Source organism: Sus scrofa, chromosome 6, assembly GCF_000003025.6.
Source record: "Sus scrofa isolate TJ Tabasco breed Duroc chromosome 6, Sscrofa11.1, whole genome shotgun sequence".
Lineage (NCBI taxonomy): Eukaryota > Metazoa > Chordata > Mammalia > Artiodactyla > Suidae > Sus > Sus scrofa.
This window is the reverse complement of record NC_010448.4, coordinates 119,925,274-119,952,363: the sequence shown is the minus strand read 5'-3', so window position 1 is coordinate 119,952,363 and position 27,090 is coordinate 119,925,274. Positions and strand designations below refer to the sequence as shown.

The 27,090-nt window shown below is 45.2% G+C and overlaps 2 protein-coding genes across 3 annotated transcripts in view; both read right to left on the bottom strand.

The window, feature by feature from the left end:
* The window catches only part of MOCOS (molybdenum cofactor sulfurase), a 73,257-nt gene extending 65,969 nt beyond the window's left edge, over positions 1-7,288 (bottom strand). The window contains exon 1 of one of the 2 annotated variants that reach the window (XM_003356414.4): positions 7,059-7,288. In XM_003356414.4, coding sequence (XP_003356462.1) covers positions 7,059-7,200 — 142 coding nt within the window. In that variant the 5' untranslated portion in view covers positions 7,201-7,288. The remainder of the gene's footprint in view (positions 1-7,058) is intronic. The other variant, XM_013999302.2, reaches the window with a different exon arrangement.
* ELP2 (elongator acetyltransferase complex subunit 2) overlaps positions 20,238-27,090 on the bottom strand; it is a 46,718-nt gene continuing 39,865 nt past the window's right edge. Inside the window, exons 20-22 of the mRNA XM_003356413.4 lie at positions 24,892-25,025; positions 23,995-24,108; positions 20,238-20,801 (exon numbers count right to left, since the gene is read on the bottom strand). Of these exons, the coding sequence (XP_003356461.1) occupies positions 20,645-20,801; positions 23,995-24,108; positions 24,892-25,025 (405 nt within the window). The 3' untranslated portion in view covers positions 20,238-20,644. The remainder of the gene's footprint in view (positions 20,802-23,994; positions 24,109-24,891; positions 25,026-27,090) is intronic.

Below are 27,090 nucleotides of genomic sequence, written 5' to 3'. Positions count from 1 at the left end.
CACTTCTTTTTTTTTTTAATGCACTTTTTTTTAAAATTGTCTTGTGCTTTTGCTGTCATATCTAAGAAACATTTACTATGATTATTTAAATTTATATTTTCTTCTTAATAGTTTTATCTCTTACACTTGGGTCTTTGATTCATTTGGAGTTAGTTTTGTACATGGTGTGAGATAGAATTGCAAGTGCATTCTTTTGTATGTAAAAATGCAGTTCTTTCAGTACCATTTGTTGAAAAGACTTATTCTTCCCCTATTGAATTGTTATGGCACCTTTGTCAAAACTCAATTGACCATACATAAATGGCTTAATTTCTGGACTCTCAGTTCTATGTTATTGATCTGTAAGTCTGTTCTTACACCAGTACCATAGTCTCAATTGCTGTAGCTTTGTAGTACGGTCTGATATGTGCTTCTTAACCCAAGTGGTGACGTGAACAATGAAAGGACTGCACTTTCAACATTTCATGCCTTTTGAGTCCTGAGAGCCTTCCTGATGGACCGGCTTTCTTCTGAACCTGGAAGAGCAACCCACACAGAGGAGGAGCCCAGCAGACTGATGATGGCAAAGCAATTTCATGCTATGCCTTGCCCTTTTCTGGAGTTTCCGTGCAAATCCCTGGCCATTCGGCCCTGATTCTACTTTCCCACAGTCCTCAATCCTGGAACAGCTTTGACTTTCAGAGATGACCAGGAATGGAAATGATCTTTCCAGTCTTCTTCATGAGCAGAGAAAGGCAAATTGAGATGACAGTGAGAGACCGAGCCTTACCAGTCAGATTGCCCCAGATCAAAAGGTTGGATTAAAAAATTAATTAATTAAAAAAATTTTAAATTGTTGGATAATTCACTGTGTGGGCAAGGATGTGGGAAAACAGGCCCTCTGGTACCTGGCTGGTAGGAGGGTAAATCGAAACAATTTCTTTATGGATATCAATTTAGCAATGTTGCTCACACCTTAAAATGTAAACTCTCTTTAACCTAGGATTCATCTTTAAAAATTTATCTTACAAATTGTGAAATGGCCTTTCAAATGAGCACATTCAGTGCAGCATTGTCTGCAATCGCAAAAGACTGGAAATTACTTAAATATTCATCTATATGTATTTAGACTAAAGAATTTATGTACACCCATCTAGTTCTTTATAAATACTGACATGGAACAAACTCTGAGATACATTTTCAAGAATTCACAACGTGAACAGATTCATTTATTCTTTCAAGCACTTAAATATTTTTTGTTTTGTGCAAGATGGATTTTTCATTTATCACAGCTTTATTGAGATTAACTCACATACCATAACATTCATTCTTTTTGTTTTTTTAGCTTTTCAGGGCCACACCTGCAGCATATGGAAGTTCCCAGGCTAGGGCTCAAATCAGAGCTGCCACTGTCGGCCAAGGCCACAGCCATAGCAACTTGGGACCCAAGCCCCATCTACAACAGCTCACAGGCAACGCCGCATCCTTAACTCACTGAGTGAGGCCAGGGATCCAACCTGCACCCTCATGGATCCTAGTTAGATTTGTAACCTGCTAAGCCAGAATGGAAAATCAAAAATCAACTCTTTTAAAGTGTACAATTTAGCAGTTTTAGTACATTTGTAAAGTCGGGCAACCATGACCACTGTCTAATTTTAGAACATCTCATTCATCCCAAAAAGACACCTAATCCTCATTACCACTCACTCCCCAAATCCACCCAGCTCTAGCCCCTGGCAATTACCAGTCTATTTTCTATCTCTGTAGATTTGCCTATTCTGGACATGGCATACAAATGGACTCATCCAATATGTGGTCTGTGCCTTCTTTCACTTAGCGCAATAATTTCAAGGTGCATCTACATTGTAGTATGTATCAGAACTTCATTCCTTTTTATTACTGAATAGTATTCCATTGTATGGATATGCCACATATTTTGTTTGTCTGTTCATCTGCTGATGAATATTGGGGTTGTTTCCATTTTTTGTTTATGCTGTTATATTTGAGTACAAGGTTTTGTGTAAGTATATGTTTTCCTCCATTTGGTTGGTTGTTCTTTCACTTTCTTCTGTTTTGTTTTTGTTTATTTATTTATTTATTCCTTTTTATGGCTGCACCTGTGGCATATGGAAGTTCCCAGGCTAGGGGTCGAATCAGAGCTGCAGCTGAAGTCTACGCCACAGCCATGGCAACAACAGATCCAAGCCACATCTTCGACCTACACTGCAGATTTTGTCAATCAATGTCAGATCCTTAACACGCTGAGCTACAATAGGAACTCCTTGTTTTTGTTTTTATATATATATATATATATATATATATATATATATATTCTTTTTCGGAAACTTTTCTGTTATGGGTTATTACAAAATATTGAGTACAGTTCCCTATGCTATACAATAGGTCATTCTTTCACTTTCTTGATGGTGTCTACTGAAAAATAACTTGTTTTATTTTAATGAAGTCCAATTTGTCTATTTTTGTTGTTATTGTTGCTTGCATTTTGGGTGTCCTAAGAAACCATTGCCTGATCCAGTATCCTAAGGATTTATATCTATGCTTTCTTCTAAGAGTTTTATACTTTTAGCTCTTATATTTAGGTCTTTGATCCATTTTAATTTTTGAATGCAGTGTTGAGCTAGGGTCCAACTTCATTCTTTCGTATGTGTGTAAGCCATTTAAAAGACTATTCCTTCTTCTATTGAAAAGTCTTGGCATCTTGTTGAAAATAAATTGACCATAGACCTATGAGTTTATTTTTGGACCTGTAATTCTATTCCATAATCATTAGGCTGATAACACATTGTCTTGATTACTGTAACTTTATGTAAATCTTACTTTATTTTATGAGGAATGTGAGTTCTTCAACTTTGTTTCTTTTTCAAGATCGCTTTGGGTATTCTTGGTCCCTTACATTTCTATTTGAATTTTAGGATCAACTTGCCAGTTTCTGCAAATTCTGATAGGAGTTGCATTGAATCTGCAGTTCAACTGGGGGAGTATTGCCAGCTTAATAATATTAAGTCTTCCAATCCCTGAATACAGGCCACCTTTCCATTTATTTAGGTCATTCTTTATTTCTTTCAATGATGTTTTGTAGTTTTCAGCAAATAAGTCTCGTGCTTCTTTTGATAAATTTATTTCTGTGTATTTTGTTCTTTTTGATGCTTTAGTAATTGTTTCCTTTATTTCACTTTCATAGTGTTCACTGCTACTGTACAGAAACTGAATTAATGTTTGTATATTGATCTTGTACCCTACAACTTTGCTGAAATTGTTTTTAGTGCTAATAGTTTTATGTGCGGATTTTTTTTTTTTTTAGTATTTTCTATATACAAGATTATATTATCAACAAGTAGAGCTGTTTTACTTCTTCTTTTCCAATGTGGATGCCCCCACATTTTTTCTCATTTTTCCCCAATTGTTCTGGCTAGAACTTCTAGCGCAATATTAAATAGAAGTGGTAAGAACAGATGCCCTTGGCTTGTTCCTGATCTTAGGGGTAAAGTTTTCATTCTTTCACCCTTAAGTGTGATGTTAGCTGTGGGTTCCTATAGATGGCCTTTGTCAGGTTGATTAAATTTCATTTTATTCCAAGTTTTATTGAGTGTCTTTATATTTAAGAGATATTTATTGAACACATACTATGTTCCAGGCACTGTTCTAAGTGCTGGGGATATATAGTAGCAGAAAAAATGGAAACTGGTATGAGAGTGACAAAGACCATAAGCAAATCAATATAAACTATGCCAGGTGCTAAGAAATGTTGTGACTCAACTTTGAAAATGCAAAAAAAACCCATGTACACACACATATACATATAGACAACCACCGGAAAGTCGCTCCAGATGGAATGGCAGCAGTTGACTTTGGGTGGCCATGACAGCTGCAGCGGGAGTGAGAGGAGGGCTCCCTGGCCATTTTTCATCCTCCTTTGGTACCATGTAAATATATTACGTAATCTAAAAAAAAAATAGTTTTAAAGTAACGTTCTTGTTTCCTGAATATTCAGAAACACAAAGATACCAGACCAAAAGAAAGGCTTTTGTCCACCCAGGCATCAGGGAGATACTCCTGGGCAACACCTGGGAAACCTGAGGTGCTGCCAGGAAGCACCAGGCACCTTGCCCACCTCTTCTGCAGGAAGCTATTTGGGAGAAGCCTGCTTTGACCTTTGGTCCAGGAGTTAATTTGATAAAACAAGGCAGCCATGGTAGATCAGCTAGAGATCTGATCTTAGGAGAAGGCCAGCCATCATAGTGGTTGACAGTGCAGAATCCAAGACATCCAACCTGGACTGAATTCTGCTCCATCGCTCCTCAAGTGAAATGAGGATTCAACAAACTGGTATGTGACCGTGCCTAGTCCAGTGCCTGGTTCACAGTAAACACCCCACAAGGTTTGGCTCTTTTTAGAAGAAGCAAGCAAACGACTCCCAAACCAACTGGCATTAGGCCTTCAAGAAAGGAAGTTCCAGGGGGAGTTCCCATTGTGGCTCAGCAGAAATGTATCTGACTAGTAATCACCAGGATTGATCCCTGGCCTCACTCAGTGGGTTAAGGATCTGGCGTTGCTGTGAGCTGTGATGTAGGTCACAGACAAGGCTTGGATCCTGTGTGGCTGTGGGATAGGCCAGCAGCTACAGCTCCAATTCGACCCTTAGCCTGAGAACCTCCATATGCCATGGGTACAGCCCTAAAAAGACAAAAAGACAAAAAAGAAAAGAAAGAAAGAAAGGAAGTTCCAGGATCTCTTCAGGCTCATGTACCTTCAATTTGTGGTTCCACACAGGGTGAGGGGCTGTCAATCAGCACCCCGAGGCTTCAAGAACCACTTGAACCACATCTGTGTAACCGAAATGCTCCCTTCACCAAAAAAAAAAGGACCTCCCCACCCAATCGGTTAGGCAAAATAGTTTGGCACTTAAAGATTAAGCATTTAAGTATCCAAAGCAATCACTTAACCAGACAAATTCTCAAATCTGCCGAAAATTTTGGGAGGCGGGTAGGGGTCAAGGGAAGGAAGAGAAGGTAAAGCTTTACATGATTTGGGCTTGGTTTGTTTTTCCCTGTCCTCTTTCTGGTTCACTTGTTTCTATGTGAAAAATAGGAATATACCCCAAGACACTCAGCAGTGGGAAGGTGAGTTTAGTCCACAAAAGTCTGCTTCAACCATAACATAGAGGAAATGCTGGGGAACTGTCTAAATAAATAGGTAGATGGATAGATAGATACTGCCTAAAACACTATCACAAATATAGTAGACGTTAAAGGGGCCCTGAAGTCCGGCCTGGGATCCTGTTGATCACATCTCAACTCTGTATTTGAGGGAAAAGGTGCTGTTCGCTGAGAGACAAGAGTGAAACAAGGAGTGATCTAGAACATATTTCTCCTTTCCCAGGTGGTATTGTGGGGAGAGGCCAGCCAAGATGGAGGTGGGGGATCAGAGCTGGAGGGGATTAGGGGATTAAAAAGGCGTGGTGCTGAAATAATTGCTTTTTGAACATATAATGGGATTTGCTTCAAAAGAATAGGGTGCCTCTCTCACTCTCTCTGCACATGTGGGTGTTTACTTTATCAGTGTCTGCTGGCATTTGGAGGTTCCCAGGCTAGGGGTCCAATCCAAGCTGTAGCCGCCGGCCTACACCACAGTCACAACAATGCGGAATCGGAGCCGCATCTGCGACCTACACCACAGCTCAGGGCAATGCCAGATCCTTAATCCACTGATGGAGGCCAGGGATCCAACCCGAACTCTCACGGTTCCTAGTCAGATTTGTTAACCACTGAGCCAGACAGGAACTCCTCAGAGTCTTTATTTCTGTGCTTAGGAAATGTCCACAACCAAAAAAGCTCAGAAAGAAAAAGATTGGGGGTAGGGAGCGGGAAGGAGGCGCTATTGCCAGCAAGTGAATGGGCGGTTGCGAAGAGCAAGGAGGGAATGAAGGGAGGCCGCCGGAGGGCGCCTGTCTCCTCCCTGAGCTTCCCTACTTTAGTACAGACCAGGGCCCCTCAAGGAGGTGGCCACAGCCCTTAAACCTTCCAAGGGGGTGCGGGGGTGGAAATCACTTTCCAAAGCATGAGGAAATGACCCAAAGAGCTGAAATCAGCTCCCCGATTAGTGAAAGATAAATCATAACTGCTGGTCTATCAGAAGCAAGGAAGCAGCAACAACTGTTCACCACGACAGAATAAATACATCTCAAATTCCGGTGCCACGACCTGCTCTGTTCAACAGCACGCTGTTCTAAGGCTTGGCAAAGCCCCTCACCCAAGGTCCCTGGCTATAAGGTGAGTGCGGTCCGTGTGCGCCCCAACAACACACCCCTGCTCCGCAAAAACAGGCTGGGAGGACCACCCGCCAGATCGAGCTTGATTTCCAGTTTAACCTGCCTGTTCCGCCTTGCGGAACTCCAAGGCAAGATGTGATCCCGGTCCTCTCATCCGATGTACAGGCTCAGCCTGTACTTCACCTTGAAATTGCACGGTTTGCTAATTCTTCAGATCCCCCAGCAAGCGGGACTTGGAGGCACTGCTCTGCCTGCACGAGTGAGAAAAATGAGGCTTTTAAAATAATAGCTACTAGGAGCCATCCCAGCCGAGTCTGGAACACTGCCTTGGGAGGCCCCTGCCTGACAGCCGCAGCCCCTCAGTCCCCACCCCGCTCGTTTGTCGCGGGTCACGTCTCCTGTCCCCGGGAGAGCACCCGAACAGACCGGGCCGCGGGGCATTCCTGCATTTTGCAACCCCCGCTCCAGTAGGACCTTTAGAGTCGGAGTCACATGGCAAGAGAAGCCAAAAAGAATCCTCAGCCCTATTCGCGGAGGGCGGAGACAGGTGGGAAAGGACCAGGTTGGTCCTACATCCGTGGAAAATCTAAGAAGCAAAAAAGTCTTGGGGTTGCATGTGGCACCTCAGGGAGGTCGAGTCCACGAAGCCGGCGCTTAGATTCAAAATGCTTCCCCAATGAGGTAACGCCGTTCCACCTGGAGCAAAAGCTCTTTCCACATCGGTTCTGGAAACCGCGTGTCCCCTACGGCCTCCCAGCCGGCCCCGCACAAATGCCCCAGCCGGTCTCACCTGCCAGGCGGCCGAATTCGCGCTCCCGCATCTCGCGCAGGCTGCGCCCGCCGTACCCATAAACGAAAGGCTGCGGACTCGAGTCCAGGAACCGCGCGAAGGCCAGCGGCTCGACCCCCGGCTGCGCTGCCTCGCCAGCCATGACCCAGGCCTGCCGGCCGCGCGGTCCAGGCGATCTGAGCCGGTGGACTCAGAGGCACCCCCGCCGCGACTCCGCCCCGCCGCGCCCTGGCCTCGCCTCCCCGCCCGCCAGCTGTACCCAGTCCACGCCGAGGGGCGGCGCCTCTCGGGGCGGGTAGGGCCTGCCCCGGGCAAGCTGACTCAAGGAGTTTCACTTCTTCGTGCCCCTTTCCCACCTGGGGGCAGGGGGGAGGGAGTGCCCGTGGTTGCTTTCCAACGGAGTCCACGGAGGTGCCCCCAGACACTTGGAACACAGAGTTCTCGTTCATCTGTGATACCGCGGAGAGGCTGATTGAAGAAGCAATGAACTGGTTTTTCCTGCAGGGCATCCTGGAACCCGGAGTACCTCCCCGCCCGACTCTCCCCAGCCCGAGCCCAACACAGCGCCGGGGACCCTCACTCTCCGTGGAGCGACCCTAGTGTGCAGGGCTTTCCTTTTTACAAGTTTGCAAGGAGGCTTTCGCGGTTGCTGCTCCGTAAGGGGGCATGTGCTCCGCGTTTTTGAGAATGCAGCTGAGCAAGAGGTTCAAGAGGAAAAAAGATTAGGAGTCCACAATCTTTTGATTATTAAATTCTCTGTAGGTGCGCACCGTCGGAACCCAGTAGCTTTTGTGTGACCCCGGCAAAAGCACCTCCTCCGCTCCGCCCTCAGGCCTGCATCTAGGGTACAAGGGACATTCTGTCCCAGGGCACCACTGCCTCAAGTATGGAGGGACCGGCCAAACTCACAAACCACTCGGCAGGGCCGAGTGTGAGTGTGGAAGCTGGTGGGCAGGTGTGGGCAGGCTTCAGCACTGGAGGCTCAGAAAAGGTACGAGGTGTGGAACCAAGTTGCTGGGGATTGGGGTGCTGGTTGTGTGAACCCACTGCAAAGAGGGGCAGTCTGGGGTCTTAGGTGAGGGTTCAGATGTGGATCAGGTTGGGGGATGCTGAAGGTGGGGGCCCAGGAATGGACCACTGACTCTGGAAGCAAGCTGTGGTGGGACGAGGTGCGAAGGGTGCCCAGGCCACAAACTCACTGTCTGTGCTGCAGCCAGGCCCCCATTGCCTAGCACAAGGGCTGCAGGTGCCCAGGGATATGTGGGGTAATGCCTGTAGCAGACTCCCACCCCTGCCTCTGCCTGCATAAAAAGCGCCCCAAGGTTTCTACTGCCCAGTGGCCCACGGTGAGAGCCACAGGAGAGCTGTGCACAACCCTGCCCCTTCTGGCCCAGGCCCCAATACTAGGTCTGAGAAAAACTCAGGGGTGGGGGTGGGGTTCCTTGCAGCCCTGGCGAGAGGTGTTGGGTACCGAGGCTGCAGTGCTAGAGCTGTGCCAGACTCCTCCCTAGGTGGCCTCTGCCAAAGACCGCTGCATCTTGTCTCACTCATTACAGCATCTCCAGGCTCTTACTTGACAAGCACACATACTTGTCCTGGAAGGAAGGAATGTACTGATGGATGGATGCCTGGGTTTGCTCCTTCCCATCACCATCCAACCCATCTGTCTGGGGCATACCTTCTGGTTATAATCAGGGCAGGAATATTGGGCATCTTGGCCCATTCCCCTGTACTCCTTCTAAACATGACTTGGGGCAACAACACCAACAAGAGCGGCCCCTGCACTGGGCACATCTATACTCTTACCTGTAATGGTTATTCAACAATTAAATATACAGATCTAAGAGGTGGCTCCTACAATTGGAAAAGCAGAGGCAGAAGGAGGTAGAGCAACCTAGCACATGGGAAGTGTCTCCAGAGCCCAACCAGTTAAATGCAGTCAACCATCTCTCTGATACAAGCCACTGTGGTCCTCAGGGCCTCAGTTTCCCCATCTCTAAGTTGGGAGTGTGGTGGGGTTGGTGCTCCCCCAACCTCTCCTCTTAATGCCTTAATTCCCATTGAGGATATCCTCCAGGCCAGATTTTTCAAGAATTAACCTGCAATGTGGTTAACGAATCCGACTAGGAACCATGAGGTTGAAGATTCAATCCCTGGCCCTGCTCAGTGGGTTAAGGATCTGGCGTTGCCATGAGCTGTGGTGTAGGTTGCAGACATGGCTCAGATACGGTGTCGCTGTGGCTCTAGCGTAGGTGGTGGCTATAGCTCCAATTAGACCCCTAGCCTGGAAACCTCCATATGCTTCTGGTGAGGCCCTAGAGAAGACAAAAAAGACACACACACACACACACACACACACAAAAGAATTAACCTGCAATGGAGTTCCCATCGTGGCACAGCAGAAACGAATCCAACTAGGAACCATAAGGTTGTGGGTTCGATCCATGGCCTCCCTCAGGGGTTAAGGATCCGATGTTGCTGTGAGCTGTAGTGTAAGTCACAGATGCAGCTCGGATCTGGGGTTGCTATTGCTGCAGCTATGACATAGGCCAGTGGCTACAGCTCCAATTCAACCCCTAGCCTGGGAACCTCCATATGCCACAGGTGTGATCCTAAAAAAAGGACACAAAAAAAGAATTAACCTGCGAGAATCATCTGGAAACCTATTAAAATGCAGATTCTTTTTTTTTTTTTTTTTTTTGTCTTTTTGCTATTTCTTTGGGCCACTCCCACGGCATATGGAGGTTCCCAGGCTAGGGGTTGAATCGGAGCTGTAGCCACCGGCCTACGCCAGAGCCACAGCAACGCGGGATCCGAGCCGCATCTGCAACCTACACCACAGCTCACGGCAACGCCGGATCGTTAACCCACTGAGCAAGGGCAGGGACCGAACCTGCAACCTCATGGTTCCTAGTTGCATTCGTTAACCACTGCGCCACGACGGGAACTCCTAAAATGCAGATTCTGATTCTGTTTTTTTAAAAATGTTATTGAAGTATCGTTGATTTACAATGCTGTGTTAATTTCTTTTTTTCTTTTCTTTTCTTTTTTTTTTTTTTTTTTTTTTTTTTGTCTTTTTGACTTTTCTGGGGCCGATCCTGCAGCATATGGAGGTTCCCAGGCTAGGGGTCTAATTGGAGCTGTAGCGGATGGCCTACACCAGAGCCACAGCAAGGCAGGATCTGAGCCACATCTGCAACCTACACCATAACTCATGGCAACGCTGGATCCTTAACCCACTGAGCAAGGCCAGGGATCGAATCCGCAACCTCATGTTTCCAGGACAGGAACTCCCTGTTGTGTTAATTTCTGCCACACGACAAAGTAATTCGGTTATATCTGTCTACCTATCTATCTTATTCTTTCTCATATTCTTTTCCATTATGGTTTATCACAGGATATTGAACATAGTTCCCTGTGCTCTACAGTAGGACCTTGTTGTTTATCTATCCTATGTATAATAGTTTGCATCTGCTATAGATTCTGATTCTTTAATTTTGGGGTGGGATCTGAGGTTCTGTGTTTCTAACTAGCCTGGGCGATGCTGATGTTGGGGGTCCTTGGACTGCACCCAGAGGAGTGAGGGCCAAGGTCATTTCCCTGGGAACATAAGGAATACCTTTCTTCAAGGTATTACATAGCCAAGCAACAAAGCACAAATCCACAAGGATGTTAACTTTAGGACAAACTTGCCTGGGGAACAATCTGAATGGGCTAAGTCAGAACTCTGGTTTTTTTTAGGACCGCACCTGCTGCATATGGAAGTTCCCAGGCTAGGGGTCGAATCAGAGCCATAGCCACCGGCCTATGCCACAGCCACAGCTACAGCAACATCAGATATGAGCCTTACCTGTGACCTCATCACAGCTCACAGCAACACCGGATCCTTATCCCACTGAGCAAGGCTAGGAATCACACCTGAGTCCTCATGGATACTGGTGGGGTTTGTTAACCACTGAGCCACAACAGGAGCTCTAAATCAGAACTCTTAATATTTTTTTTCCTTTATAGATTTTTTCATTTTTTAAAGTTTTATTGAAGTATAGTTGATTTACAATATTGTGATTTTTTTTTACCATTAAAAAAAATTGTGTTAAAGTAACATAAAATTTACCATCCTAGGTTCAGCAGTACCAAATACAATTACCTTGTTGTGCAAACTATCTCCAGAACTCTTTTCTTCTTGCAAAACTGAAACTCTATACCCATTAAATAAAAACTCCCCTTTGCCCCTCCCCCAGCCCTTGGTAACCACCATTCTCTTTTCTGCGTGTACAAATTTGGCTATGCCAAGTACCTCACATAGGTGGAATCACAGAGTATTTGTCTTTTTGCAACTGGCTACCACATCCATATGGTAGCATGTGTTCAGAATTTCCTTCCTTTTTAGGCCGAATAATGTTCCATTGTATGTATATATCATATTTGATTAGCCTGTTCATCTATCCATGGACACTTGGAATACTTCCACCTCTTGGCTAATATAAATAATGCTATGAACATGGGTGTATAAGTACCTCTTTGAGACTCTGCTTCTAATTCTTTTGGATATATAACTAGAAGTGGGATTGTTGGATCAATGGTAGTTATAGTTTTTGTTTTGGAGGAATTGCCATACTGTTTTCTATAACAGCTGCACCATTTTACATTCTCACCAAGAGTGCACTAGGGTTCCAACTTCTCCACATTCTCACTTATTTTCTAGTTTTGTTGGTTTGGTTTTTGTTGTTTTTATAGTAGCCACCCAACTGGGTGTGAAGTGGCCTCTCATTGTAGTGTTGATTTGTGTTTCCCTGATGATTAGTGGTATTAAATATTTTTTCGTATGCTTATTGGCCATTTGTATATCACCTCTGGAGAACTGTCTATTCAAATCCTTTGCCCTTTTTTGGAATCAATTATTTTCATATTGTTGAGTTGTAGGAGTTTGTAGGAGTTCTTCTTCTTCCTTTTTTTTTTTTTTTTTTTTTTTTTTTTTTTTTTTTTTTGGCCAAACCCATGGCGTGCAAAAGTTCCTGGGCCAGGGATTGAACTTGGGCCACCCCAGCGACCCGAACCGCTGCAGTGACAGCGCTGGATCCTTAACCTGCTGTGTCATAAGAAAACTCCATAGGAGTCCTTTATGTAATATTGATCTTAACCCTTCATCAGATATATGATTTGCGATAGTTTCTCCCATTCTGGAGGCACCTTTCCACTCTGTTGATGGTGTCCTTTGATGTACAGTGTAGAACTCTTAAGGGCATTAAAGACCACTGAACTACCATTTAGTCAAGAAGCGTCTTTAAGCCCCTGGCTCTGGCCAGGGCACAGTATGCTCAGGAGGATGTGAAGATATTGTGCCTACAGCCACATAGGGAAATGACACATACAACGGGAGTGAGAGCCCTGTGGCTTCAGGGTGTGTGTGCAGAACTACAGGAGAAAGAAGGAGCTCCTTCTAACCTGAGAGTCGAGGGAAGGACCTGGGCCACAGTGAAGAAGGGAGAGTGGGGTAGAGGGAACATTGGGAGTGTCAGTCTCTAACTGGCACCTTCAAGCGCATTTCACTGAGATTCCCTGGGCTTTTCCTGCCAGAAAGAGATGGTCAGGAATCAGACTGCTCCCTTTCAACCTTCCTGAAGCAAACCCCCAGTCTCACCAATGTGAGCCTTACACGTGTTCATCGCTCAGTGAACTCCTGGGTTCTGTGCTATAGGTCTGCCCCTGCCTTGTCTCCCCAGTCCAGCCACTGGCCCTGGCCTGGGCCCTTGGAGGAGCCCGAACTGGTCATGCTGAGGTCCCAGGCAGCCAGCCTTTGCACCCAAAGTTTACGTCCTTGAAGCGAAACAGCTCTCCAGCTTCTCCTCTCTCACCAAGAACCATGAAAAATATGTTTCTATAGTCAGATTGGATAGACAGGAGAGACAGCCCCAATTTTTTACTTCAAATCCCTCCCCCTCGGTGATGCCTTGTCCCTGATCCAGCTCACTGAGCCTGAATCTGTACTCAGGATGTAGTCCCAGGCAATGAGCTCCATTCTGGAGAATCTTCACCCGATGTAAGACATTCACTCATGTATCATTCATTCATTGGCAACAGTTCAGTGAGTGCCTCTCAGAGTTAGAATCTGGAGTGGGAATGGGGCGTCGAGGAAGGAGGCAGGGCAGGTTTGGTGGCAGGTTTTTTGTTTGTTTTTTGTCTTTTTAGTGCTACACCTGCAGCATATGAAAGTTCCTAGGCTAGGAGTCGAATCGGAGCAGCAGCTGCTGGGCTACACCAAAGCCACTGCCACAGCAACACCATATCTGAGCCTCGTCTATCACCTACACCACAGCTCACCGCAACGCTGGATCCTTAACCCACTGGGAAAGGCCAGGGATCAAACCTGCATCCTCATGGATACTAGTCAGGTTCATTACCACTGAGCGACAACAGGAACTTCTGGGGGCAGGTTTTGAAAGGATTTAAGGCCAAGCTAAGGGAGTGAAATTTCATTCTTCATTTTTTTTTTTTTGCCTGCACCAGTGGAATGTGGAAATTCCTGGGCCAGGGATCAAACCCAAGCCACAGCAGTGACACCAGATCCTTAACTGCTAGGCCACCAGGGAACTCTGATTCTGAAGATTTTTGAGCAAGAAAATGCCCCCGAGAGGTGATTTAGGCCAAATTGTCTAGTAGCCATGACCAGGCTGGATGGGGTAATAGAATTGGAGACAGGGAAACATCTTGTCCAGGCTGAATTCCTGCCGATGAAAATGGGCTTTGGCTTTGGGACACTCAAGGAGCTGCTCCCTGCTAGGAACATAATAGGTGCTGGGAAGACAAGAGTCCATAAGGTAGCCTCTGGGCTGAGAGGCCTCCAGGACATTGAAGAAGGTGAGTCCACAGCCAGATCGCCCCTCCAAGCAGACTGCTGAAGGGACCTTCCTTAAAATAGTTGAGCCTCCTGCCTTGGACTCCAGAGTATCCTGGAAGAGAAGGTGGGAGGGAGGGAAGCATTCTGTGCCACGGCCTTAGGGTGCAAAAAGGCCCAGAAAATTCTAAAAGCAGGACCTTCATCGAGGTTGGAGCACAGGCCATGGGTGTGGGGATGGGGAGTGAGGTAGGAGAGCAGGTCAGACCGGGCAGTGCAGGAGCCTGGCTGGGGTCCAGTAGCGACGGGAAGAGGTGTGTCTGAGGCCCCTGGCAGCACTGAGGAGAAGCTTGGGTGTGGAGAGGTTGCAGGCAGTGCTGCCCATCAGAGGCAGGGCACAAGTCCTGACGAGGAGCAACGAGAGCCTGATCTGAGGTCCAAGTGCTGCCACAAGTGATGGAATTCAGGGACTAACGGGGACTGAGGGAGCACTGACCCAGAAGACTAGGTGAAGGCAGGGAGGAGGGGGCCCAGGCAGAGGGAGCCAACATGGAACTCAGTTCAGGATGTCTAAGTGGAAATTTGGGCCCAGGGCTCAGGAAGAAGACATGCCTCATGGGAGGGGCTGGAGAGGTCACCCCATTAGCTCTGGAATGTTCAGGGGAAGAGGTCAAAGCCCTCGGGACAGTGACTTTAAAGGTCATCTGCCTCCATGCCACTGACTAGTGAGAAGGTACAGTCAGAGAGGGGAGGAGAGCCAGCGGAGAGCACCCTGGTGGTAACCAAGGCTGAAAAGCCAGTTAGGAAGAGGACCAATCAGAGCATTGCTTGGTTGGTAGTAGGTAGTGACCCAAGTGAGCATTTCTGTTATCTTGGTGAGGATGGAGCCTCCGCTATAATGGTCAAGTCTTAAACGGTGAGGAAGGGTAGTGGTTTTCCACTGGCTAAAACTCCCAAGACATCATGAACAGAGAGGGAGGTAGTTTGGGGCTGCCATCTATGAGGGATCAAATTTCCTGCCCAGTAGTTGGGACAAGGGTAGGCATTTCAGAGGAGGTTTGGATGAGATTAGTGTTTCCTGCTAGAAGTGAAATGCATACCACTCTAACAATGAGAACCTGCTCACCTGCTGGTACAGGAGAATCAGAAGAGGTAGTAAGAGACAGCAAGCAGTGTAGGTTTCTCACCAAAGTCTGGCAGGGTGGAAGCTCTGGTAGAAACAACTTCAGAGCAGTGGAAAGATCATGAGCTCCCGTGTGGCAGTGGGTTAAGAACCCAACTGCAGCAGTTCAGGTCGCTGTGGACAGACAGGTTTGATCCTGGCCCGGTGAAGTGGATTAAAGGACCCTGCTTTGCAGACGCAGCTACATTTTGGATTCATTCCCCAGCCCTAGAACTTCCATCTGCCGAGGAAGTTCTTTTTTTTATTAAACCATTAAAAAAAAAAAAAAGATCAGAAAACCCCAGTTTCCCCCATCCCCTGCCCCACCCTGGAGTGTCAAGAGACCTTTTCTGTGAATAGAAGCTAAAAGGGCAACTCAAAATCATAATATGTTTGGGAACAAGGCTTCGTTATATCCAAGCCCATAATGTTCAAAACAACAAAACCCCGCCAGTACTAGGCAGTCCACAGGAGGGAGTGGGTGGGTGGACCCAGAGCACGGATCTTCCTGAGGCTCTTTTCCTGGGGGCCCAGCTTCTCCTTGTTCATTCAAGGACGGGTGACTGCACCAGGCCACCCCCTCTTGTTTCCTTTTGTGTTGCCATCTCCTTCCTGCTCTGTCCCCTACCACTTTATGCCACTAAGTCATGGAAAGGATCTGCTATCAACTATTCTATGTGCTGACTGGTAAATTACAGTGGAACTTGCTTCCTCTGCCAGCCAGCCAGCCAGTTTGTTGTCAAACTTATTCTTTCTTGAATTCAGTAAATATTGGACAGTACATGCTGATCGACCCACGGTGCAAGGTGCTATGGAAAACAAGACAACAAAGCTGATGGCCTGATATTTGTTCAGTAGGCTTACACTTTTGGCTCTCACTGGTTACCTACCCAACACCCAATGCCCTCCAATTTTGCTTTGGAAAACCACCCTTTAGAGTAACCACGTGGTCCTAATGCGACCAACCTTGCCTCCAGCTCCACAATAGGGAATCTCATGCTCTTGCTATATCAAACGGGCAGGTCCCAGCCACTTGCTGTGTGGTTTCCTCTGCCCACTGTGTTTGGTTCAGTGTGGTCCGGAGTAAAGCTAGCGACTTCATGTTTAAAGATTTATTCTTTTTGATATGAATGAGCAAGGGAACCTGTAACCTCAGGGGCTGCTTTCATCCATCTTGTGGCCATGAGGGAGGGCAGCCTCAGAAGACTGACACATGGGAGAAAAGAGCTAAGAGAACTAAGGAAAGAGCTGAGAGAACTAAGGAAAGGGAAAGTGCCGTGGCCTTTGTCCCACAACCGCACTTTTTTCAATTTATGTGAGCTTTTATTCCCCTGCATCTTTTGGAGACAAAGTTTTCTTATCACAGAAAGCGTCAAGTTCTGTGATAAGAAACAGCTTAAGACATACACTAATCAAAAATAGGCAGTAACAAATGTCATAAAAGAAAATAAGAATAAAATACTATGAATTCAGAGAAATAATATTTGAAAGGAAGGGATTAATAAAGGCTCTATGGAGGCAACATGAACTGAACTTTATTTACTGTAATAGTAACAGTTGCCAATTAATAGTGTCTTACTATATGCAGGCTTTGGGCTAGCGTTTTTCATGCACTGGCTTATTTCTCAAAATAACCCTACAAGGCGGTTATTTTTTAATGAAGTGAGTCTAACATTTGTTCTTTCTTCCTGAATAAAGCACCTCCATTCTCAGCTGAGCACATGACCACCTGCAACAAAGATTTCATTTCCCGTCTCTCTTGAGGTATGGCCACAAAACAAAATTCTGGCCAGAGATTAAACCAAACTGTATGGACTTCCATGTTTTCTAAAGGTAGGAACAAGAGTTTTCTAATGCCTTCCTCCTCTTTGCTGGCTGGGATGAAAAGATCATGGCAGGAGGCCAAGCAGGTTTGTGGATAGTGAGGAAGCCACACAATGAGGACGGCTGAAAAGAGCCTGGGTCCCCTAATCACGATGACAAGTCTCCCTGCCCTACCCGGTCTGCCTACCTTGATTCCTTTTGAGAAAGACTGCAGTAAGCCGAAAGAACATTTTGCATTTTTTTCACAGAGTGGAATGGAGGTCAGACTGATCCATTAATATTATCTCCATTTACACAAATGAAGGAAAGCTTACCCACAGTTATAGCCATTGTGAGCCAGGATTCAAACACACTTCTTAATCCTTATATCCAGAATCCAACTCTCACCCAGATTGCCTTGAGAAATAAATACATAGAATTTGATCAAAAGTGAGTAAATGGCCTTGTATTTTTCTTCAGATGACCCAGGATTTTCTATGGTGGGTACGATTTCTGATCCAAGAGAGAGGGAAAATGGGGAGTTCCCTGGTGGCTCAGCAGGTTAAGGATTTGGCGCTGTCACTGCTGTGGCTCTAGTTACTGCTGTTGCGAGGGACTGACCCCTGACCCGAGAACTTCAGCATGCCTCGGATGTGACCAAAAAAATAGAGAGAGAGAATGATTCTGTCCTTTTATTTTATTCCTGAATCGGCAGTCTCCCTCCAAATCCCACAGCTTCTCTTTGGCATCAATAACTATGTCTGAGAGTTCCTGTCGTGGCTCAGTGGAAATGAATCTGACTAGCATCCGTGAGGACACAGGTTCTATCCCTGGCCTTACTCAGTGGGTTAAGGATCCGGCATTGCCATGAGCTGTGGTGTAGGTCAGATCCGGCTCAGATTCCAAGTTGCCGTGACTGGTGTAGGCTGGCAGCTGTAGCTCTGATTCAACCCCTAGCCTGAGAATCTCCACATTCTGCAGGTGCAGCCCTAAGAAAACAAAAAAATACCCAAAGCAAAATATGTCTCCATGTCCCGAGGCTACTGGGAAGACAGTGATTTGGCTCCTTGTTGTGCAGGATAAGCATGTACTGGGAACACAAGCCAATCACCTCTCTTTCATCTAGGAAAGCCAGATAGGTCAGAAGACAGCAACGGCTTAGGACGGCGCTTGGCATCAATCTCAATTCAGATACTGTGTATCAAGCAGAGAAATGAAATTATCAGGGAAAACAGGGAAGGACAGAATGGGGATTCTGAAAGACTCCTCAGCTCCCCTGCAGCAGAACTGCAAGACTGCCTTTTTGCTTTAGAGGTTATGAATTACTACAGGATGGTTCAAAGTTGTTCTCCTTTAGCAGATTAGGACCATCGTGGTAAAACTATAAGGCAGGTGTATGAAGTTCAAGATATTGCCCAAATGTAGAGCAAGTCTTTGGGAATACTTATTGAACTCAATCATTATACACATGATTACTAAGGAAGATGCTTCAGGACAACTTGGGAAAACTGGCTACTTATAGTTGGCAAAACAACAACCAACCATGGATGTGGTCTCTCCAAGACTAGGCCGGCTTTCAGAAGACCTTAGGGGGATGGGCTCTGTGCTGGAAACAGCTTTAAAGGGCTGTTAGTCCACAGATCTGCTCTGGAATCCCACATGCGCAGGGTTAGTTGGGCCAATGGAAGATTCAGATCCTTCATCTGATAAGCAAAGAGAATGTACTTCAGGGAGTTCCCCGGTGGCTCAGCAGGTTAAGGACACATTGTTGTCACTGCTCTGGCATGGGTTCAATCCCTGGCCTGGGAACTTCCACACTTAAAAAGAAAAAAAAAAAAGACCTAAGGTGTAAGACAAATTTATACAGATTCCATAGTCTAGAACTGCACTGTCCAAATACAGATATGGCCACTAGCCATACTAAGCACTTGAAACGTGGTGGGTCTGAATTAAGATGGGCTCTAAGTGTAAAATGACTTTGTAGTACACAAAGATTTTATACATGAAAAAGGGTAAAGTATCTTCATAATTCTTTACGTTGAGTATTTGGGATATACTGGGTTATAACAAATGTGTCATTAAAATAAGTGACACCGCAGAGTTTCCGTCGTGACACAGTGGAAACGAATCCAACTAGGAACCACGAGGTTGTGGGTTCAATCCCTGGCCTCGCTCAGTGGGTTAAGGATCCAGTGTTGCCATGAGCTGTGGTGTAGGTCACAAATGTGGCTTGGATCTGGCATTGCTGTGGCTGTGGTATAGGCCAGCAACTGTAGCTCCGATTTGACCCCTAGCCTGGGAACCTCCATATGCCACAGGTACGGCCCTAAAAAGCAAAAAAATAAAATAAAAATAAAAAATAAATAAATCACCCCCTTTCTTTTTACTCTGTCTGGCCACTAGAAAAATTTAAATGACATAGGTAGCTCACATTACCTTCATTTAGACAAAGTATCACTTAACTCCTCTGGAAGCAAAATGTCATGCCAGCTAATGGCAAAAACTCCCACCAAGAAAATTTGGAGTTCCTGTCGTGGCGCAGCGGTTAACAAATCTGACTAGGAACCATGAGGTTGCAGGTTCTATCCCTGGCCTTGCTCAGTGGGTTAAGGATCCAGCGTTGCCGTGAGCTGTGGTGTAGGTTGCAGACACAGCTTGGATCTGGTGTTGCTGTGGCTCTGGCGTAGGCCGGTGGCTATAGCTCCGATTGGACCCCTAGCCTGGGAACCTCCATATGCCACGGGTGTGGCCCTAGAAAAGGCAAAAAGACAAAAAAAAAAAAAAAAAAAAAAAAAAAAGAAAGAAAATCCTCACCTCCCTTCTTCCAGCACATTTTTTGTGTACAGTGTGTATTTAAGTGGCAATTAGCCAGGCAGCTCCATGTTCCCACGGGGTGGGGAGGAGCCTCCGCTCACACTAGTCCTTGCACGCTCTCCCACCCCCTCTCCTAACCTCTCCACCCAACTCCCAAGTGCCCAACTTTCTGGCCACCTCCCAGACCCGAGTGGCACAGCCAGCACTATCTTTCTGGTGTGTTCCTCCCTCTGTGCCCACTGCTCACTCTCCCTGAGGGACAGTCGCCTTCGCTCTCATGACTTCATTCTTCCTCTTGTGACTCACTTATGCAACTTCACAGAAATTCAGAGGATTCAGAACTCTACTTTCCAGCCCTTCCATCTCCCAGTTATTTTAAGTTAAACCCTGAAGGAAGACTCTTTGTACTTCTAAAGAATAAGAGAAAGAACTGACTGCAGTTCAAACTCAAAACAACCTGCCAAATTCCTAGAATGGTTGGTGTGTACTGGGAGGAAGGGGTCAAGACCACTCTTTGTGTGGTCTGTTTATTTGCAAAAATTGTTAAAATAAAAATATAGTAATCTGGGTTCCATTTCTTTTTATTCTTTATGTCCTTCCTCGGAGGAGGGTAATAAATATTGAGCTGTCCCAAAGAGGGGCATATGAAGAGAGAAAGACCCAAATGACACAAAATTAGGCAAATTTGATCATGAAGAAAATAAACACAGAGGCTCTCAATCTGAGACACAAGGATGTGGGTTGGAATCTCTGAAAGTATGGGCAAGGTTCTGAGAGGGCGTGCACATACAAAAATTTTGAAAAAAGAGTCTGTAGCTTTCATTAGATTTCAAAGGGTCTATGACTCAAATAAAGACAACTGCAACAGGACTTAAAAACAAAACACGATGAAATTATGAGGTAAAGGTTATCTATTTACAGGATAAAGATTTTAAGACACCAATGAGAATGTGCCTGTAGTTACTAAGTCCATCACAGCGCATATCTGTTGACTCTGTGTATCTTCACAGTGTGATCTTCGCCACAGCTTGCAAAGTGTAACCATTCAGTGCCTTCTGCTTCATTCTGTTCAGTTTTTCCATTACAATTCTTCCAGCATAATTTTTTGATAGCAAGTGTATGACTTTGGCTAAAACAAAGAGAAAAATCATGAAATGAAGGTATGCTATGACTATGAAACACTTTACTGGGTGCTCAGCTGCACGTTAACTTAATTAGCATATTCTTACTATTAACGTTAACATAAATAGTTAAGAAGCACAAAATGTACAGGTTTTAAAATACTATCACTAGGTACCTCAGCATAGTAAGCAGCGCGTCAGTCTCATAAAATACTATCACTAATGTTTTAGCAATTTTACGTTAACCTTGAAAACATCTTACTGACCAAGGAAACCACCGAAAAGAGCAAGAAATGCATTTCTGTCGAATTTTGCTTGAATGATCAGTGGAATCCATGAAACAGCTATTAAAATCAGTCTTTCAGGAAACATTAATAAATGTGTTTTTTTGAGAATTCCAACTGTACAACATATTCTAGATTATTTGATTCTTTTGACATCCCTGTGACCGCTAGGTAAGGAGAGACAGTGAAAAGATTTAATCAATTGCCTAGTAGAAGAACCAATATGACCTGTAAGCACATGACCCTGGGCAGAATGTTTACATTAATGCACTCCCCCAGGCCCATGGCTGACCTAGGATGCTACCAAACACAGATTATAATAAACTTCTATGAAAATATAATGTCTTCTATAAATTTAACCAGCCACTTTGTTCTCCAAACTAAGAAGGAATAAGGTGAAAAACCTAAATAGGTTTTAAAGCAGTAATCACTGAAAGCAGTATCAGAGCACAAAATCATACTCTCAGATGCTGAGACCCTGTCACCAGATGCACTCACAGGATGAAAAGGTGGGAATAAATTACAGCGTCAAAGTGGTGAAGCACATTTTAAAAAATCAGCACACCAGGAGTTCCCATCGTGGCTCAGCGGTAGCGAACCTGACTAGTACCCAAGAGGATGCGGGTGTGATCCCTGGCCCCGCTCAGTGGGTTAAGGATACAGCATTATTTGCCATGAGCTGTGGTGTAGGTCACAGACATGGCTCGGATCTGGTGTTGCTGTGGCTGTGGCGCAGGCCAGCGGCTACGGCTTTGATTCGACCCCTAGCCTATGGAAATATGTGGCAGGTGTGGCCCTAAAAAGAAAAAAGAAAAAGAAAAAAATCAGCACACCAGCACCTATACCACCTAATGACCATGAGCCCTTGCAAGTGGCCATTCTGGGAGGGTCCACAAGTTCCCACAATGCTGTTGTGCCTCATGTTTCCTGAAATTCTCCCAAAGGAAATGCTTCCACACAGACTGGGACTTGAGTGCTCTCTATGACAGCTTATCTTCCTTTAAGGATGATTTTGATTATTGAAAGTAGTCAAGCTCATTTGGAGAGGAGCTTATAAATAAGATGAATGCTGAGCTTTTAAAAAAAAAATGTGAATGGTCAAATGAGGAAAACTTCATATAAAAGATATCAGAATTCGCTTTCTTGCATCAGTACTAAGCTAGTTCTGAACACACTTCCTAAAGAGAAGTTCTGAACATAACAGCAACATCGGTAGGATCTCATTTGTTCTCTTGTCTCATTAAAAGATTGACTGAAAAAGTGACATCACTAAAACAAGTGTGTACACACACACACACACACGTATATATATAGCATACTTCTTCCCAGGGGAGTTACTTTGAGGGACAGTACTCATTTGGCTATATAAGCTTTGAGATAAATGGGGAGGGTAATGCTCTTTAAATCCAGCATGTTACTAAATCACATTTGGAAGACAGGGAGCTTGAGGAGTCAACCTAGAAGGCAGTGTTTGCTTATATTACCTTTGTATATCATTACTAGCAAAACCTTTCACTTGAAAAGTACTTGTAATTTAATAACTGGAATATCAGCAATACAAATAACAGAAGGTAGTTCTTGGAAATCCAAAATCACTGTAATGACTAAAAGCATTATTTTAATGAGGAGTTCCCTGATGACCTATCAGGTTAAGGATTCAGCATTGTCACTGCTGTAGCTTGGGCTGCTGCTATGATGTGGATTCGGTCCTTGGCCTGGGGACTTCCACATGCATCGGGCACAGTCAGAAAAAAAATTTTTTTTGATGAAAAATTCAGTTTCTATACATGTCCCCTGCCCTTGTTTCCTTAAGGGGCGTTCTGCCAGTGTCTCACATCTGGGCAGTACCAGGCAGAGGCAGAGTGAGCATCCTGGGCAGAGCAAGTGAAAGAAAGGAAAAGAGAAGGGAGGAGAGTCCAGGAAGAAAGAAAATATCCAATGTCTGAAATAGGGAATTTCACTGGACACTTCTCTCTTCAGTAGCCAACAGCATGAACTATTTTAACTAAACCCAGCATCATAAGGGCAGGAGAAGAGCCAGGAGGGCAGCAGTTACAAAGCATATCTCGGAGTTCCAGTTGTGGCTCAGGAGGTTAAGAACTTGACTAGTATCCATAAGAATGGGGGTTTGATCCCTGGCCTCACTCAGTGGGTTAAGGATCCGACACTGCTGAAAGCTGTAGTGTACGCTGCAGATGTGGCTCAGATCCTGTTGCTGTGGTGTAGGCCAGCAGAGGCAGCTCCAATTCGACTCCTAGTCTGGGAACTTCCATATGCCACAGCTGTGGCCCTAAAAAGATGGGGGGACAAAAAAGGAGATCTCATTATCATAAATACAATTATGACATTAACATGCTTTGCTGACAAAAAGACAAGCTCCCCTGGAAGAAATACCTTGTAATATCAAACTGCGAGTGCTCTAAGCTAGCTCAGGTGGCAAAGGCCCATGCCCAGGCCAGGAGGCTCAGAAGTGTCCACTCAGCCTGAAGGCCACTCATGGGACTTTGTGGGACACTTGATGGTTTGCTCCATTACATCTGAAATGTTCACACACAGATCTGACTACCAAACAATCTATTATATTTCAAAAATCATCAACATTTTGAATCACATTTTATTAAGATTTTACTGTAGTCAAGTTCTGAAAACTTCCATTTATGAAAATCACTTTCTTTTGCATTGTCTATAAAGACAATATTATGCAAACATGCAACCTTGTCAAGTAAACCTTCAAAAACCAAGTGTAATAGAGTAACAAATGTGAATTTCAAGACACTATCATAAAATCAGAGGTATCAATTAGTGGAAAGCACATGGATAGGCTTGTGCCTCTCCATGCAAATGTGGCGTAAGATTTCCTGATAAATACCCCATGACTTCTACCTAATCTGGTGGAAGCAAAAATAAGAAGAAATACCTTTGACTTGTTTTTACACAGTGGATCCAGTCATTTATTTCTGGAACTTGATTAGTCTTTTTCCAGGAGTATAAAGAAATCTTTCCACACTCTAATCCTACTGCAACAATATATCTGTTTTTAAGGGAGGAAGGGAGACAGTGTTAATTTAGCATGCATTCCTGTTATCTCCATCATCAATCTAAAGTACTTTATAGTGTTTCCGACTGTTCCTGGTTTAAAAGGTCTCTTAGAAAGTGCAGGCCCAGGATCCAGTGTGCTGCTCCACTATCCAGCCCAGAGCCTCCTCTCCATCGAGGGCGCACACAGCTTTACCTCTGTCCTCTGCTGGCAAGGTCCATGAGCCAGTGTTACCCTGGTTGGCTGCAGGAGTCCTGAAAACATTTATTACAGGAAAAGCACCACAGGCCTAACTTTGGTGAAAAAGAACCTTTGAGCCACACACTCATCTGTATCTCACCACTCTGAATATTGAGTTGTATCAATTTTTTTTTTTTTCCTTAATAGGGCTGTACCCATGGCATATGGAAGTTCCAAGCTAGGGGTCGAACTGAAGCTGCAGCTGCCGGCCTACACCACAGCCATAGCAACATCAGATCCGAGCCATGTCTGCAACCTACACCACAGCTCACGGCAATGCCAGATCCTTAACCCACTGAGTGAGGCCCAGGATCAAACCCATGTCCTCATGGATACCAGTCAGGTTCATTACCGCTGAACCATGATGGGAACTTTCAATTTAGAAATTCTTATGAGAAACATTAAGCATTATAAAAAACTTTAGCAACTCAGAAGCTAAGAGAACCCACAGATTAAAGTGTAAGACAGGTACATAGTGAGAAACCAAGTGGTCTTCTTAAAGAAAACATAAAATGATGCCTCCCCACAGATACTCACCGTTGGGAAAGGTTAAGCACAGGGCAGACGCTGACAGCTGTCACAGCTCCGCCCACATCCAGAACGGAGGAGCAGGGACCTATGCTGTGCTCGATGGAGTCATCACCGGAGTCACATTCACCCCAGGCAACCACCTAACACAGACAGAGCAAACTCTGTAAAGCTTCCTCTCTGCAAGGTTTCCAGGAGTGCATTAGAGAGTTTCAATGACAGAGATAACACTGGCATTTTTAAAAAATGCAACATTTTCATTTGTGTTCCAGGACTTTCAAGTCTTTCAAGCATCACAGGGTCTCTGGGACCTCAACTACCCAAGTGTGCTGGTCCCTGCCCAGCGAGCAGGGGTGTCCAACCTGATCTTTATACTCGGGAAAGCAGCTGTGACCCAGTGAGATTCTGACCACCATGCCTTCATCAAGGTGCTCATGCACCCCGCCAAGAAATTACACAAAATGTGGGACAACAATCAAGTCCCCTGCTCTTCCTCTACACCACCCACGGCTCAGGAAATCAGCTCAACTGTCAGGAGGCCCTAACCTTGATGGTATACCAGGTAAGCAATAAAGCTGTCCTGGAGCTCATGCCTCAAAGGGATGTGACTTGGGCACAGAGAAATGGAGAGGACAGTGAAACAGATAAGAGTTGCAAAATGCAGGACCAAAGCAAGATTCTGAGCAGAAGGCTCAGCCCAAGTTAGCAGAGACTGAGTAGTGGACGATGCTATGTCCGCTTCAGCCTCAACCTATCTGTGAGAGTCACAGCTGGACCATCTGCTAACTGGACTTGACTGTGGAGGGTAGAAGCCATCCTGCTGCCAGAGCAGAGAGCAAAGAGTAGAAAAATAAATGCTGGGGAAGAAATTAAAATGCAAATGACAGAGTGAAGGCCTGAGAGAAAGCGTTTCAGAGGCTGACATTTCAGTGTCTCACTGAGTGACAACATGCCTGCATTAATCCTCCATCTCGGGAACGTGTACCATGACTACAAGTGGAGAAGACAGGAGAGGAAGGAAATGCTTGAGCGCCTCAGCTCCTCTGGTCTGCAGGAAATGTAGAAAATGGAGGGATGTTTTAAAGAGCATGAAAACAGAGGAAAGACTAGAGACCAGGAGAACATTTCCCAGAGAACAAGGGCGAGGTCATGGTCAAGAATCTACTGCTGGAATTCCCTGGTGGCCAAGTGGGGTAAGGATCCAATTTGTTGTTGCTTTTTTTTTTTTTTTTTTTTTTTTTCCCTTCTTCTCATTAGGGCCGCACTCACAGCACATGGAGGTTCCCAGGCTAGGGGTCCAATCGGAGCTACAGCTGCTGGCCTACGCCACAGCCACAACAACATCAGATCCAAGCTCACAGCAGCTGCCCCACAGCTCACGGCAACGCCTGATCCTTAACCCACTGAGTGAAGCCAGGGATCAAACCAGCAACCTCATGGTTACTAGTCGGGTTCATTTCCACTGTGCCATGACAGGAACTCCAAGGATACAATTTATTACTGCTGTGGCTGCAGTTGCAGCTGTGGCAACCCTGGCCCAGGAACGTCCACATGCCAAGGGTGTGACCAAAAAAAAAAAAAAGAAAGAAAAGAAAAAGAACCTACTGCTGGCTAACTTTTTCTGATCTTTTTCCAAGTTTACACATTACACATATGCACCCTGCTTTCTCCACTGAATGAAAAGAGATAATAATCATTCATTATAAAAATAAATTTTTTTGTCTTTCTTTTATGGCTGCACCCTAGGCATATGAAGTTTCCCAGCTAGATGTTGAAGTGGAGCTGGAGCTGCCTACGCCACAGCCACAGCGACAGCAGATCCAAGCCGCAGCTGCAGCCTACATGGCATCTCACGTCAATGCTGTATTCCTTAACCCACTGAGCTAGGGACTGAACCCACATCCTCATGGATACTAGTTGGATTCTTAAAATGCTGAGCCACAACGGGAACTCCAAAGAGAATTTTAAATACATAAAAGTATGAAAAAGAAAAGTAGAAAGGGTTTTTCCCCAATGCCCCACTATCCACTCCTGCTCCCATACAATTTTTCAGTCTTGACCCATTTCATGTACTACTTTTTTCCCACTGGGGCTGTCTGATAGTTATGTCAACAACAAAAGGGTCTCTTCATATTTGATATTTCAGAGACATGTATTTATAGAATTTAACAGGTAAGAAAAGGCTTTTTATGAATGCGTATCAAAAAC